The sequence below is a fragment of the Grampus griseus genome (genome assembly GCF_964374135.1).
Source record: "Grampus griseus genome assembly, chromosome: 3".
Classification (NCBI taxonomy): Eukaryota; Metazoa; Chordata; class Mammalia; order Artiodactyla; family Delphinidae; genus Grampus; species Grampus griseus.
In genome coordinates this window covers 161,719,384-161,731,473 of record NC_139019.1, presented here as the reverse complement: position 1 = coordinate 161,731,473, position 12,090 = coordinate 161,719,384, and the positions used below count along the sequence as shown (strand labels likewise).

General features: G+C 54.4%; 1 protein-coding gene across 2 annotated transcripts; it reads left to right on the top strand.

Annotated features, from left to right (window-relative positions):
* Positions 1 to 1,414: 1,414 nt before the first annotated feature.
* On the top strand, positions 1,415 to 10,826 carry TMEM161A (transmembrane protein 161A). Of its 2 annotated transcripts, none has more exons than XM_082650710.1 (12): positions 1,415 to 1,467; positions 4,349 to 4,452; positions 4,885 to 4,965; positions 5,353 to 5,450; positions 5,563 to 5,719; positions 6,567 to 6,718; positions 8,837 to 8,897; positions 8,994 to 9,137; positions 9,241 to 9,354; positions 9,496 to 9,670; positions 9,789 to 9,885; positions 10,264 to 10,826. In XM_082650710.1, the coding sequence occupies exons 1-12, from the start codon at positions 1,465 to 1,467 to the stop codon at positions 10,515 to 10,517; spliced, it is 1,440 nt and encodes a 479-aa protein (XP_082506836.1). In that variant the 5' UTR covers positions 1,415 to 1,464; the 3' UTR covers positions 10,518 to 10,826. The 2 variants fall into 2 exon arrangements, with proteins under 2 accessions (XP_082506836.1, XP_082506837.1); XM_082650711.1 differs by lacking the exon at positions 1,415 to 1,467 and adding an exon at positions 1,475 to 1,573.
* The last annotated feature ends 1,264 nt before the right edge of the window (positions 10,827 to 12,090 follow it).

Here is a 12,090-nt window from a genome sequence, read left to right as displayed (position 1 = left end):
AACATGATCCACTCACAGGCCTCATAAAGACCCTCAGACAGTCACACCCACGTAATACGTCCACACTCAGGCAAACACACTTATCCACAGAAACAGAGCTGAAAAACTTGGGCTCGAAGCCCCTTCCTCTAAGCCTTGAAACAGAAAACATCAGATTCCTGAGGCTGACATTTAGTCCTTGATCTAGCCACGCCTGAAGCTGACAATGCTTTTGGAGTTTTCTGTTACGTTAGCTAAATTTTTCCCTTTTTTGCTGGAGCCCATTTAAGTTGGACTTTTTTTTTTTTTTTTGGCTTGCAACCAGGGTTCTGGCTGATAGAGATAAATAAGGCTTTTGCCAGGTGAAAAAAAAGGGGGGAGCGGGGGAGGAAGGAGGCACCCCAAGATGGAAGATGGCATTTACAGAGGCCTGGAGATATAAGAAAGCGTGGCCTGTGGCTAGCTGTATTATAGCGCGTACAATAGTGTTGGTGGCAGATTGAAGTCAGGCAGAGGGGTCTGAATTCAGTCTGAGCAACTGGAATCTAGTCATTGAGGGCCACCGAATGTTCTTTTTTAATTTATTTTTTATTTATTTATTTTTGGCTGCCTTGGGTCTTCCTTGCTGCGCATGGGCTTTCTCTAGTTGTAGCGAGCGGGAACTACTCTTTGTTGCAGTGCGCGGGCTTCTCATTGTGGTGTCTTCTCTCGTGGACCACGGGCTCTAGGCCCGCGGGCTTCAGTAGTTGTGGCTCGGGGACTCTAGAGCGTAGGCTCAATAGCTGTGGCACTCGGGCTCAGTTGCTCTGCCGCTTGCGGGATCTTCCTGGACCAGGCCTCGAACCCATGTATGCAGGCAGATTCTTAACCAGTGCGTCACGAGGGAAGCCCCCACAAAATATTCTTCTTTTTTTTTTGTGTGTGGTACGCGGGCCTCTCACTGTTGTGGCCTCTCCCGTTGTGGAGCACAGGCTCCGGACGCACAGGCTCAGCGGCCATGGCCCACGGGCCCAGCCGCTCTGCGGCATGTGGGATCCTCCCGGACCGGGGCACGAACCTGTGTTCCCCGCATCGGCAGGCGGACTCTCAACCACTGCACCACCAGGGAAGCCACCACCAAATATTCTTGATCAAGGGAGTTCCACGCTCAGAAATCCCCAGCGGGAGACAGTGATTGGTTGAATAAGTGTATTCCACTCAAACGTGCGAAATACGTGCAGGTGAGGAGACTGAGTCTCAGAGACCCCGGTCACCCTGGGGTCCCAGAGACCCCGGTAGGAGCTCATTGAGCAACTTTGAACTACAACTTCCGGCATGCAATGCGAGAGACTCCTTGTCCTCCTGATTTGCCCCCCCGGCTCCAAGCCTGACGATTGGTTAGGTGGGCTGCTTGTCAGACCAAAGTCTGGTTTTGATTGGTCGAGTTCCGAGCGGGGCTCCGAGCTCCAGGCCCATGGGTCCCGGCACAGCGCTCCAGCAGGCAACATGGTAAGCCGGCGACTCTTAGCATGGGGGGCCCTGAGGGGCTAGGGCTTCCGCCGAGGGGAGTCCAGGGAGACACCGAGGAGACCGGGATCCCTTTGTGGGCACTGAGGTCTCTGAGGGATTTGGGATCGCGCTGAGGGCCGTGTTTCCCTGTTTGGGGTCAGGGTCTCACTGCGGGACCTATGAGGGGGTCGGAGGTTGTACAAGGGAACTGGAAGGCCTTGAGTGTTCTGGGCTTCTGACAAGTCTCTGGGGGGCCCTCTAGGGGCCTGGGGTCCTGCTGAGGGTGTCGTCCCGTGGAGGGTACTGGGGATCTGAACACCTTCGGAGCCCCGTGAGGGAGATCTGGGGTCCCCCGGGGCCCACTCTGGGGATGGTGTCCTGCGGGAGCGTGGGGGCCACGCCGACAGGGTCCATCGGGGCTCCCTACGGGTGTGGGGTGTGCCGAAGGACCAGGGAGAATCCTGAGAGGAGGGGGCCATGCGGAGGGGATCTGGGTGGGCTCAGGGCGGGGGAGGGTCCCAGAATTGGAGACAGCACAGTTGGAACCCTCAGGTCTCACGTAGTTCTGGGTCCAACCCATTGAGTTTATTCTTCAAGCTTAGCCTGGCCCCTGTGGGTCAGGCTGGTGCTGGGCGAGGGCGGAGATCCCCCAGCCCCTAGGACTGGACAGAGGGAGAGACAGGATGGAGGGGCCAGGAAGGCGGCCTGAACTTGCCTGGGGTGGGGGGTGACCCCGAGGAGGGGCGCTGGAGGTGGGTCTGAAGTAAGAGCATTGATGGAAGGGGCTGATAAAGTGGATGTCGTTCCAGGGTGCGGGATGTTGTGGGAGGTGAGGGGAGGGGCTCTCGGAAACGGGATGGAGGAAAGTCGCATTGATGTTACTTAGCAGGATTCTGGGATCACAGATCCAGGGAAGAGCTTTGAGCAGAGGAGGGACATGGGCTGATGGGATGCTTCAGAGATCTTTGGAGATCTGCAGAGCGTGGACCCTAAGACTGGAGGCTGCTGGGGGTGGGCGGTGAGAAACATCCCTGGACAGACCTCGGGAGCCTTAGGTGGAGGGATGCATGTCTTCCCTCCTTCCCTTCTCTTCCTTCTTCATCCTTCCTCCCTCTTCTTCTCCCTTCCTCTCTCTCCCTCTCCTTCCTTTCTAACGTCCTTCCTCTCCAAGTGCTGGGATCGCAGTTTGAACCATGGGTCTCCTCCCTGGGAGGTGTCCAAGGGTAATGGGGTCAGCGATGGAGAGCCCGGGGGTCTGGGAGGGTCTCTGAGACCCGAATGGTTGGGCGCAGAGGACGCCGGGGGAGAGAGCCAGGCAGTGAGGCGGGTTGGTCCTGAGCTGGGTCTGCCTGGCCTTGTGGGCTGAGGAGCAGAGTTGGACGTTTACTATGAGACTGGGAAGGGCCTGGGCTGCCTGGAGGAGCCGAGAGCAGTGTCCATGGGAGTGATGGGTGGGTGCTGGGGCCTCCAGGGAAGGGCCTGGAGGAGGCATGGTCTGGAGCTCGGCAGAGAGGTTCTGCCAGGGGATGATGGGTCACAAGGGAGAGGTGTCTGGAGAGCCAGGGAGACTGGGGAGCAGCTGCTGGGAGGTGCTGGGTTTCCAGGGAGGAGTGGAGGAGGGGTCCTGGGAGGAAGGGCGGGGCCGCTTTGAGGGGCCCAACTGTGCTCTGGGTCATTAATGCCTGCTAGCCAGTCTGCACTTGGGTGGGGGGAGGGTGAGCAGTGAGACCAGAAAGATGACGCCCCACCTCATTACTGAAAAAACGTTCCTGGCCTCAGTTTACAAGTCACAGCATAAAGAAAATATCCTATTAGTCTTTTATTTTAATGATGGATTTCTCAGCAGTCATTCTGAATTACAGTGCTAGCCATCACATTAGAGCTTTCCCTATTAAATTTAGCTTATTTTTGCCTGATTAAAGGATAATTTTAACAATTAGTTTTTTTTTTTTTTTTTTTTTTAACAATTAGTTTTAATATTAATGTAATCTTTATTTCATTTTAGTTGTTAATACCATAATACTAGCAGACAGCCCTCCTGAGCACTTAATTTTACATAATTACGAAAGCAAATTGGTATTTACTGCATTGAAGCAGGAAAACCCAGCTTCAGACTGATTACCAAAAACATTTTTTCTAAAATGTTTTAAAATAAGTATATGAAAATGTGTTATGAATTGTTGTTTAAAAGTTTGTTAGTAGAACTTGGTAGGAAAATTCCTAATTAAAAAAAGTCATCCCACTCAAACGTGTAAGTCTTTATCCTGAAACAGGTAGTGGGCCAGAAATAGATCGCTTTCCTCCTTGGCTGATTACAAAGGGAGGGAGAGGGAGAGAGGGTGACTTCAATTATCAGGGATAATTTAAGATGGGAAAGACTTGGGGGACAGAGCCACCTGGGTGAACGTTGAAACTACAAGCTCACCTGAGACGCAGTTACAAAAACTGCATCCGTGGGACAGTGGGAGAAGAGCGCTTCCACTGGGTGTGCCCGGCTCGTTGTAGGTCCAGAAGGTGGTCGTGAGAGTACACGAAACAAAATAGGAAGCACCCCATTTCCAGATGAGGAAAACTGAGGCTTGGGGAGATTTAAATCCTTAAATCCTTAGCACAAGGAGGAAAGCGGGCCCCAGTGTCTGCTCCAGCACGTGCTCTCCGCCGCCCCACACCCCAGCCAGGTGGTGGGGAGGGACGTGCGTTTTGCTGGGGCTCCCAGGGTTGGGTCTGAGCCCACCCCAGGACCTTTCCCCAAGAAGCAGCTTGAGCCAGGGTGGCCCTGCCTCCACAACCTGGCCCCAGAGTCTCTATAAATAGCCGGGCTTCCGAAGCGTGAGCTTGTGATCCTCTGGCTGGCACTGCCCTTCATGTTTCCTCCCCGCAGGCTGTCCTTGGAGTGCAGCTGGTGGTGACGTTGCTCACCGCCACCCTCATGCATAGGCTTGCGCCTCACTGCTCCTTCGCGCGCTGGCTGCTCTGCAATGGCAGGTGAGCCACACCCCCTCCCCGGGCGGTGGGCGGAGCCCCTAAGGCCCCGCCCTCCCTGGTTTTTCTCCGAGCCCCGCCTCAAGCCCTGAAAGGTGAGGTTTTTTTTGTTTTGTTTTGTTTTGTTTAAAACAAACAAACAACTTTGTTGAGATGTAATTGACGTACGATAATCTGCAAATATTTGAAGTACACAGTTGGATCAATTTTGACAGATTGTACACATCGCTGAGACCATCTAAATACTCAGACGAGCAGCTGCTTCCCCCACTCCTGCTCTCCTTCATCCCTACTCTAGCTGTAGATCTGTTTCCTGAAACTCTTTTTGTCCCGGTTTGGGTTTCGGACCCTTTCTGAGAATCTGGTGGAAATTGTGAACTCTCTAGGGCAATTCACATGGCAGTTCCTTTCCTGACTGCCTGTCTCTGCCCTTAGTCTCTTCCGATACAAGCACCCTTCCGAGGAAGAGCTTCGGGCCCTGGCGGGGAAGCAGAGGCCCAGAGGCAGGAAGGAGCGGTGAGTGAACCCCCAGTCTTAGGTAAGTGGCTCCCTTCCAGGGGAGGCCATGAGGGCACAGGGCCTTACCTGCCCACTTCCAGGCACTGCTCTGGGCACAGGAGAATTGGGGACACCCCAGGCTGAGGAGATGGTCACTGTCATTCACTGGTTGCCTCCAGTTGGCGTCTAATGCTTATTGGAAGTTTGCTCTGGGCCAGCCCTCTGGGTGGGTGGTGGCCACCACCCTGGCATTCAGAGGACATCCAGGCTGGGGGAGAAGGTACCTCCTAGGCCTCCTGTGCTCTGAGGGTGACATGGTAGAGCCTCCCAGGCTGGGGTGGGGTGGACTGCCAGGGGAGGGGAGGATGGAGGATGCTGTTCTGACACATTCCCCCCTCCTCCCAGGTGGGCCAATGGCTATAGTGAGGAGAAGCCGTTATCCGTGCCCCGTGACACCCCTTTCCAGCTAGAGACCTGTCCCCTCACAGCCGTTGATGCCCTCGGTAACAGCTGGGTCCCCAGCTCCCCTGGCCCTTGGCTCACACCCTGGTGGGGTTGGTGGGGGGAGCATCTTGGGCGGGCTAAGCTGGGGACTCAGTTGCATCCTCCCCGCAGTCCTGCGCTTCTTCCTGGAGTACCAGTGGTTTGTGGACTTCGCGGTGTACTCGGGTGGCGTGTACCTCTTCACAGAGGCCTACTACTATGTGCTGGGCCCGGCCAAGGAGACCAACATCGCTGTGTTCTGGTGCCTGCTCACCATCGCCTTCTCTATGTATCCTTCCTCTTAGCTCCCCAGGTGGGGAAGGTGGAGGCCTGTGGAAGCTGGACCCCAGGCTCCTTGTCGCCCCAGAAACTCAGTGGTGTAAAGCAGTCACTATTTTATGTTTGCCTGGGCCGGGGCTCAGCTGGGTTGCCTCATATCCGCTCCAAGTGGGCTTGCCTTTCAGCGGTCTAGAGCAAGCTTCCTCACCACAGCGGCCAGGAAGGAAAAGGGGGCCCTGCAGGCCTCCTGAGGCTTTGCCTGAAGTCGGTCCACCCAACCCCTGTCCATTCTCTGGGTCAGAGCAACTCAGCAGTCCAGAACAGATGCAGGGGCTGGCAAAGAGACGTCCCTTCCGTCATTTTTTTAGGAAGCTGCATAGAGAGCAGAGGCAAAACTGTGACTTTGAGGACCCAAGTCGGAGACAATGTCCTTGTGGAATAGGCTTGCAAAGCAGGGCAGATTGGAGATAGAGACTGGTGTCTCTATTAGCCTGTCAGAGGAACGGGAAACTCAGGAGCTGTGAATTCAGCCAGGCGGCTGAGTGAGTCAGGGAGACTTGACCTCCTGACAGACAGACAGACAGAGACAGAGTTGGCCATTTCTAACTGACCACAGGCAGTGTGATGAGGCCAAGCTGGAGGCCTGGCTCAGGACCTCCTGCTCGCTGATGACACAGGCCTGAACAGCAGTAAGCCTTGTGTCCTGGGCTTGCCCGGCAGCTCACTCCTCTGCTCCCCAGGACTCTAAGCCTGAACTTCCATGTTAGTGCTCTGGAGTTGGGGGGTCACTGGTTGGGGGTGGTGGATGGGGGAGGGGTCACTACAGGCACTGGAGGCCTCCTTAGTCCTGCCCCCAGCAAGGTGTTCCTGACCGTGACCCGGCTGTACTTCAGTGCAGAGGAGGGGGGCGAGCGCTCAGTCTGCCTCACCTTCGCGTTCCTCTTCCTCCTCCTGGCCATGTTGGTGCAGGTGGTGCCGGAGGAGACCCTTGAGCTGGGCCTGGAGCCAGGTATGTGCAGTCTGGGGCCTGGGGTTTTTGCTGCAGTCTGGGGCCTGGGGTTTAAGCCTCTGGGTTATTGCTGTTAGTGTTTTCTTTACATATTTTGAGGCTAATTGACGAGGTGTTTACAAGTTTAAAATTGCTACGTCTTCCTGGCAAATCAGCCATTTTTTTCATGATGTATGGACCCATTTTGATTCTAATAATACTTCCATCTTAGTCTAGTTTGTCTGGTATTAATACAGCCTTTCCAGCTTTCTTCCTTCCTTTCTTCCTCCCTCCCTTCCTTATTTCCTTCTTCCTTCTTTTCTTTTCTTTTTTTTTTTTTTTTGCGGTACTTGGTCCTCTCACTGTTGTGGCCTCTCCCGTTGTGGAGCACAGGCTCTGGACGCGCAGGCTCAGCGGCCATGGCTCACGGGCCTAGCCGCTCCGCGGCATGTGGGATCTTCCCGGACCGCGGCATGAACCCGTGTCCCCTGCATCAGCAGGCGGACTCTCAACCACTGCGCCACCAGGGAAGCCCTTTTTTTCTTTTTAAATTGATATATACTTGACATATTGTATTAGTTTCAGGTGTACAACATAATGATTCAATATTTGTGTATACTGCAAAATGAGCACCACAATAAGTCTAGTTAACATCCATCACTGCACAGTTACAATTTTCTTTTCTTGTGATGAGAACTTTTAAGATCTACTTGCTTAGCAACTTTCAAATATACAATACTACCTTTCTTTTGATTAGTATTTGTTATATCTTTTTGACATCCCTTTACTTTCAACCTTCCAGTGACCTCATGTTGAGGTATGTCTACTTTAAAAAATAATAATAATAAATATATAGATATAGATATTTTCTTTCTTTATTTTTTAATTTGGCCGTGCTGCATGGCTTGTGGGATCTTGGCTCCGTGACCAGGGATTGAACCTGTGCCCTCAGCAGTGAAAGCTCAGAGTCCTAACCACTGGACTGCCAGGGAATTCCCTTATCTGGATATTTTCCATCAAGTCTGATAGTCTGTATCATTTAACTTCAAAATTTAATCCACTTACATTTATTGTGTTTTCTGACATATTTGGCCTTGTCTCTACCATCTTACATTTTCACTTTCTATTTGTTCCTTTTCTTTTGTGCTGTTGACAGTGGCTGCCAGCTTAATTGTCCTTCCTTTTAGGTGATCTGTCATAACTTCTGACTGCTTTGTGAGCTCTTTGTTTTTGGTGTTCTGCAGTTTTGCCACAGTGTGTCTAGGTATGGATTTCTTTGTATTTATCTGGTTTTATATACTTTGTATGTATCATCCATTCTGCAGACTTCTCAATAATTACCTTTCAATATCTCTTCTCCTTCATTCTCTCTCTTCTCTCCCTTTGGGGTTCAGACTTGACTTATATTGAACTTCCTATTCTGTCCTCATCTCTTAATCTTCCATCACATTTCCCACCTTCCTGTCTTTCTTAGTCGGAATCTGAGTGATTTCTTCAGATCCAATTCGTCATTTCCTCCTTTGGCTCCTTCTAAGATGCTGTTTAACAACTTATCACTTCAATAATTATATTTTCCTTTTGGAAGAGCTTAACTGATTCCTTTGCAAATCTACCTGGTCCTCTGAGGTAGTCTCATGTCACCTGTTCTGCAATTCCAACTTTTATTTTCCTCAGGCATTTCACACAGAAGACTTGGGGTCTAAATTTGTCCTTTGTTTTTTTTTCTCCTGACTCACCTTTATGGTAATTTATTGTCTTGTGTGTTTGGTGATTTTGGTTGTGAGCTCACATTATTTGCTTTTACTCCGTGGAAAATGTGGGGGCCTGAACTGAGAAATCTTTCCAGGACTTTGATTTCCTCCTGTGGAGCCCTTCATGACCCTCCAGCCTCGGGGAAGCTCAGACTCAGTGCCCTCCACCCCCATGTCCCTCGGTCCAGTCAAGGGTGTCTGTCTAGCACATTCTCCTGAGCTTCACATAACTGGAGAACAAAATTGTCCTCATGCTTGTCACAGGGCCTGGCTGCCACTAGTGTGTTCCTACCTGGAAAACAAAAGGATGTCTGGGAGCGGGGGGCAGAGTAGGCTCTGAGGCCCCAGGGGTCTATTTTGGACACCACCCTCTCTTTGTCTTCCCCAGGCCTGGCCAGTATGACCCAGAACTTGGAGCCACTTCTGAAGACACAGGGCTGGGACTGGGCGTGAGTCCTGGGAAGGGAGGGGGAACAGAGGCATGCTGCGACCTGCAGGCAGGGTGCTGACCTGCCGCGGGGCCCTGACCCTTCTCTTTTTCCCAGTCTTCCTTTGGTCAAGCTGGCCATCCGCGTGGGGCTGGCAGCGGTGGGCTCCATGCTGGGTGCCTTCCTCACCTTCCCAGGCCTGCGGCTGGCCCAGACCCACCATGATGCACTGACCATGTCGGAAGACCGGCCCATGCTGCAGTTACGTGGGGGACCGGGTGGATGGAGCGTTAGGGCGCCTAGGGAAGGGGCCGGTGGGGATGGTGGGTGCCCAAGCCTACCCGCTCTGCGCCCTTGCCCCCAGGTTCCTTCTGCACACCAGCTTCCTGTCCCCCCTGTTTGTCCTGTGGCTCTGGACCAAGCCCATGGCGCGGGACTTCCTGCACCAGGCTCCCTTTGGGAGCACGTCCTCTTCTCTGTGCGTATGGAAGTGGGAGGCAGGGCAGCTGGGGCCCCCTCTGGCTACTCCAGACTCTGAGACTAAGGGAGGAGTGCGTCCTGGGGGAGGATCCTGGGGCAGAGGGCAGCCTCACTAGCCCCCTCGCCCCTCTCGGCGTAGGCTGTCCGACTCGGCCTTCGACTCGCTGCGTCTCTGGATGCTGGTGGCACTGTGCCTGCTGCGGCTGGCGGTGACCCGGCCCCACCTGCAGGCCTACCTGTGCCTGGCCAAGGCTCGAGTGGAGCAGCTGCGGCGGGAGGCCGGCCGCATCGAGGCCCGAGAGATCCAACGGCGGGTACCGGCGCGGGCGGGGAGGGAACCTGGGCCTCAGGGCGGGGTTCCCTGTCCCTCAGGCGTGGGGTTACCCGGAGCCCGAAGGTCCCCTGCTGCAGCCACTGCTACCTGTCCACTAGGTGGTGCGGGTGTACTGCTACGTGACAGTTGTGAGCCTGCAGTACCTGACTCCTCTCATCCTCACACTCAACTGCACGCTGCTGCTCAAGACGCTGGGTGAGAACCCGCCTGGGCGACGGCGGGGGCGGGGTCTGGAGTTGGAGCGGGGCGGGGCTGAGCCTGGAGCGAGGGGCTGGAGTTGTAGTTGGGTGGGGGAGGGGAGGGGAGGGCCGGCGATTGAGCGAGGCGGGGGCGGGGCCTGGCTATAGAGGGGGCGGGGCGGAGGCTGGAGGGCCCTGAGATGGGGCGAGGTCAGAGGCGGAGCCTGGGGTGGGGCCCGAAGATGAGGTGCGGGCAGAGCCTGGGGTAGCCGAGGTGGTGGAAGGAGGCAGAGCCTGGGGCGGGGCGGGTGAGTGTCAGCATGGGTGGGGGTCCTGGAGGCCAACTCCGCCTGCGTCTCCACCCATCCCTCCCTCCACCCTGTTTCTCTCGCAGGCGGCTACTCCTGGGGCCTGGGTCCCGTCCCCCCGCTGTCCCCCACCCCGTCCTCAGCCCTCGATGGCCCGGTCGGCCCCGAGGAGGACGAGGCCCGGCAGACCGTGGCCCTGATCGCCGGGGTCCTGGGCAGCCTGCTCACGCCACTCTTCCTCCGCGGCGTCCTCGCCTTCCTCATCTGGTGGATCGCCACCTGCCAACTGCTCTCCAGCCTCTTCGGCCTGTACTTCCACCAGCATCTGGCGGGCTCCTAGCCCGCCTGCAGACACTCCTGCAGCCCCAAGGTCTGGTCCTGGGCCAGCGGGGCGCGGGCCACCCCCTCAGTGTCCCCAGGTGCAATGTGGTCCTGGGAGTCCCAGATGCGTCCGCTGTGCCAGTCCCCTTCACTGCATGCCTGAGCCGTGGCCACGCCTTGGACCCTCAGCTTCTGCCTAGAAACTGATTCCCCAGGCCCAGCGGCAGAGGGTCCCACGGCCAGCCATTGTTCCCAGATTGCATGTGCCCAGTTTGACTGCAGTGGAGGTGGGCGTGGGGGTGGGAGGGGGCACTCTTCTGAACAAATAAAGGAGCAAACCAATTTTTTAAAAAATTAATTTATTTATTTTGGGCTGCTTTCGTTCTTTGTTACTGCGCACGGGCTTTCTCCAGTTGTGGCGAGAGGGGGCTACTCTTGGTTGTGGTGTGTGGGCTTCTCATTGTGGTGGTTTCTCTTGTTGCAGAGCATGGGCTCTAGGCACGCGGGCTTCAGTAGTTGTGGCTCACGGGCTCTAGAGTGCAGGCTCAATAGTTGTGTCACACGGACTTAGTTGCTCTGCGGCATGTGGGATCTTCTGGGACCAGGGCTCGAACCGGTGTCCCCTGTATTGGCAGGCGGATTCTTCATCACTGCGCCACCAGGAAAGCCCGAGCAAGCTGCTTTTTACAAAAAGGATCCAGACGGTTTGGGAAGGGGCTTTCTGCATGCTGTCAGGTTAAGTGGTGCAGGCTGGGTGGGGAGTCTGGGGCTTCAGTGCTGAAAGAAGGGAATGATGGAGGGACAGCATAGCAAAGGCCTGGGAGGAAGAAACAAAGAGAGAATGAAAGGGGGTGAGAAGAAATGGACCAAGTGTGAGAAATGGGGGGAGAGGGAGGTGGGTGAGCCCATGGTACTGGGCAGGGGGCCATGGGGGATACCGCCCTCCTCCACAAGTACAGGGGGACTGCCTTCTTATCAAGGTCACACACAGCAAATGGGCACATTGTTGAGGCCGTGGTGACCCAGGAGAAGGAGGACGAGGGTCCATCACCAACTGGCATTTTCCTGTAGCTGTGGCCATGCAGTGGGAAACCCATGTGCGTGCACGTGTGTATTCTAATGTACGTGTTGTTAAAATCCAACAGTACATTTTAAAGATCTTATTGGCTTTATATAACAATTCATGAATCGGGCTGCATCCAATCCAGCAGATAGAAAGGAGTTCCGAGGAGCTGTATAAAAGACTTTTGTAAGGCAGAAGGGAGTGGGAACAAGGAAGTTATATTAGCGAAAAGTGGACTTGTGGCAAGGTCCCTTTCCTTTAGGGGATGGCAGCTGTCTATCAGGTAGATCACCTCACTCGTGCTGATCAGGCAATTTCTGATTGACTGGTTTCAGAGTCCATTTCTGGACGAGCTGAAACTGTAAGTCTCGGTTTGGTGACATAAGCCTTAGCGTAAGTGACTCCATTTTGAGCCCGTCTTGTTTTTTTCACAATGTAAGCTATGTAATCTTTTAGCACATGTAAAATGTACATGAAGAATAAAAATGACAAGGTGGGACTAACCTGGTGGTCCAGTGGTAAAGAATAT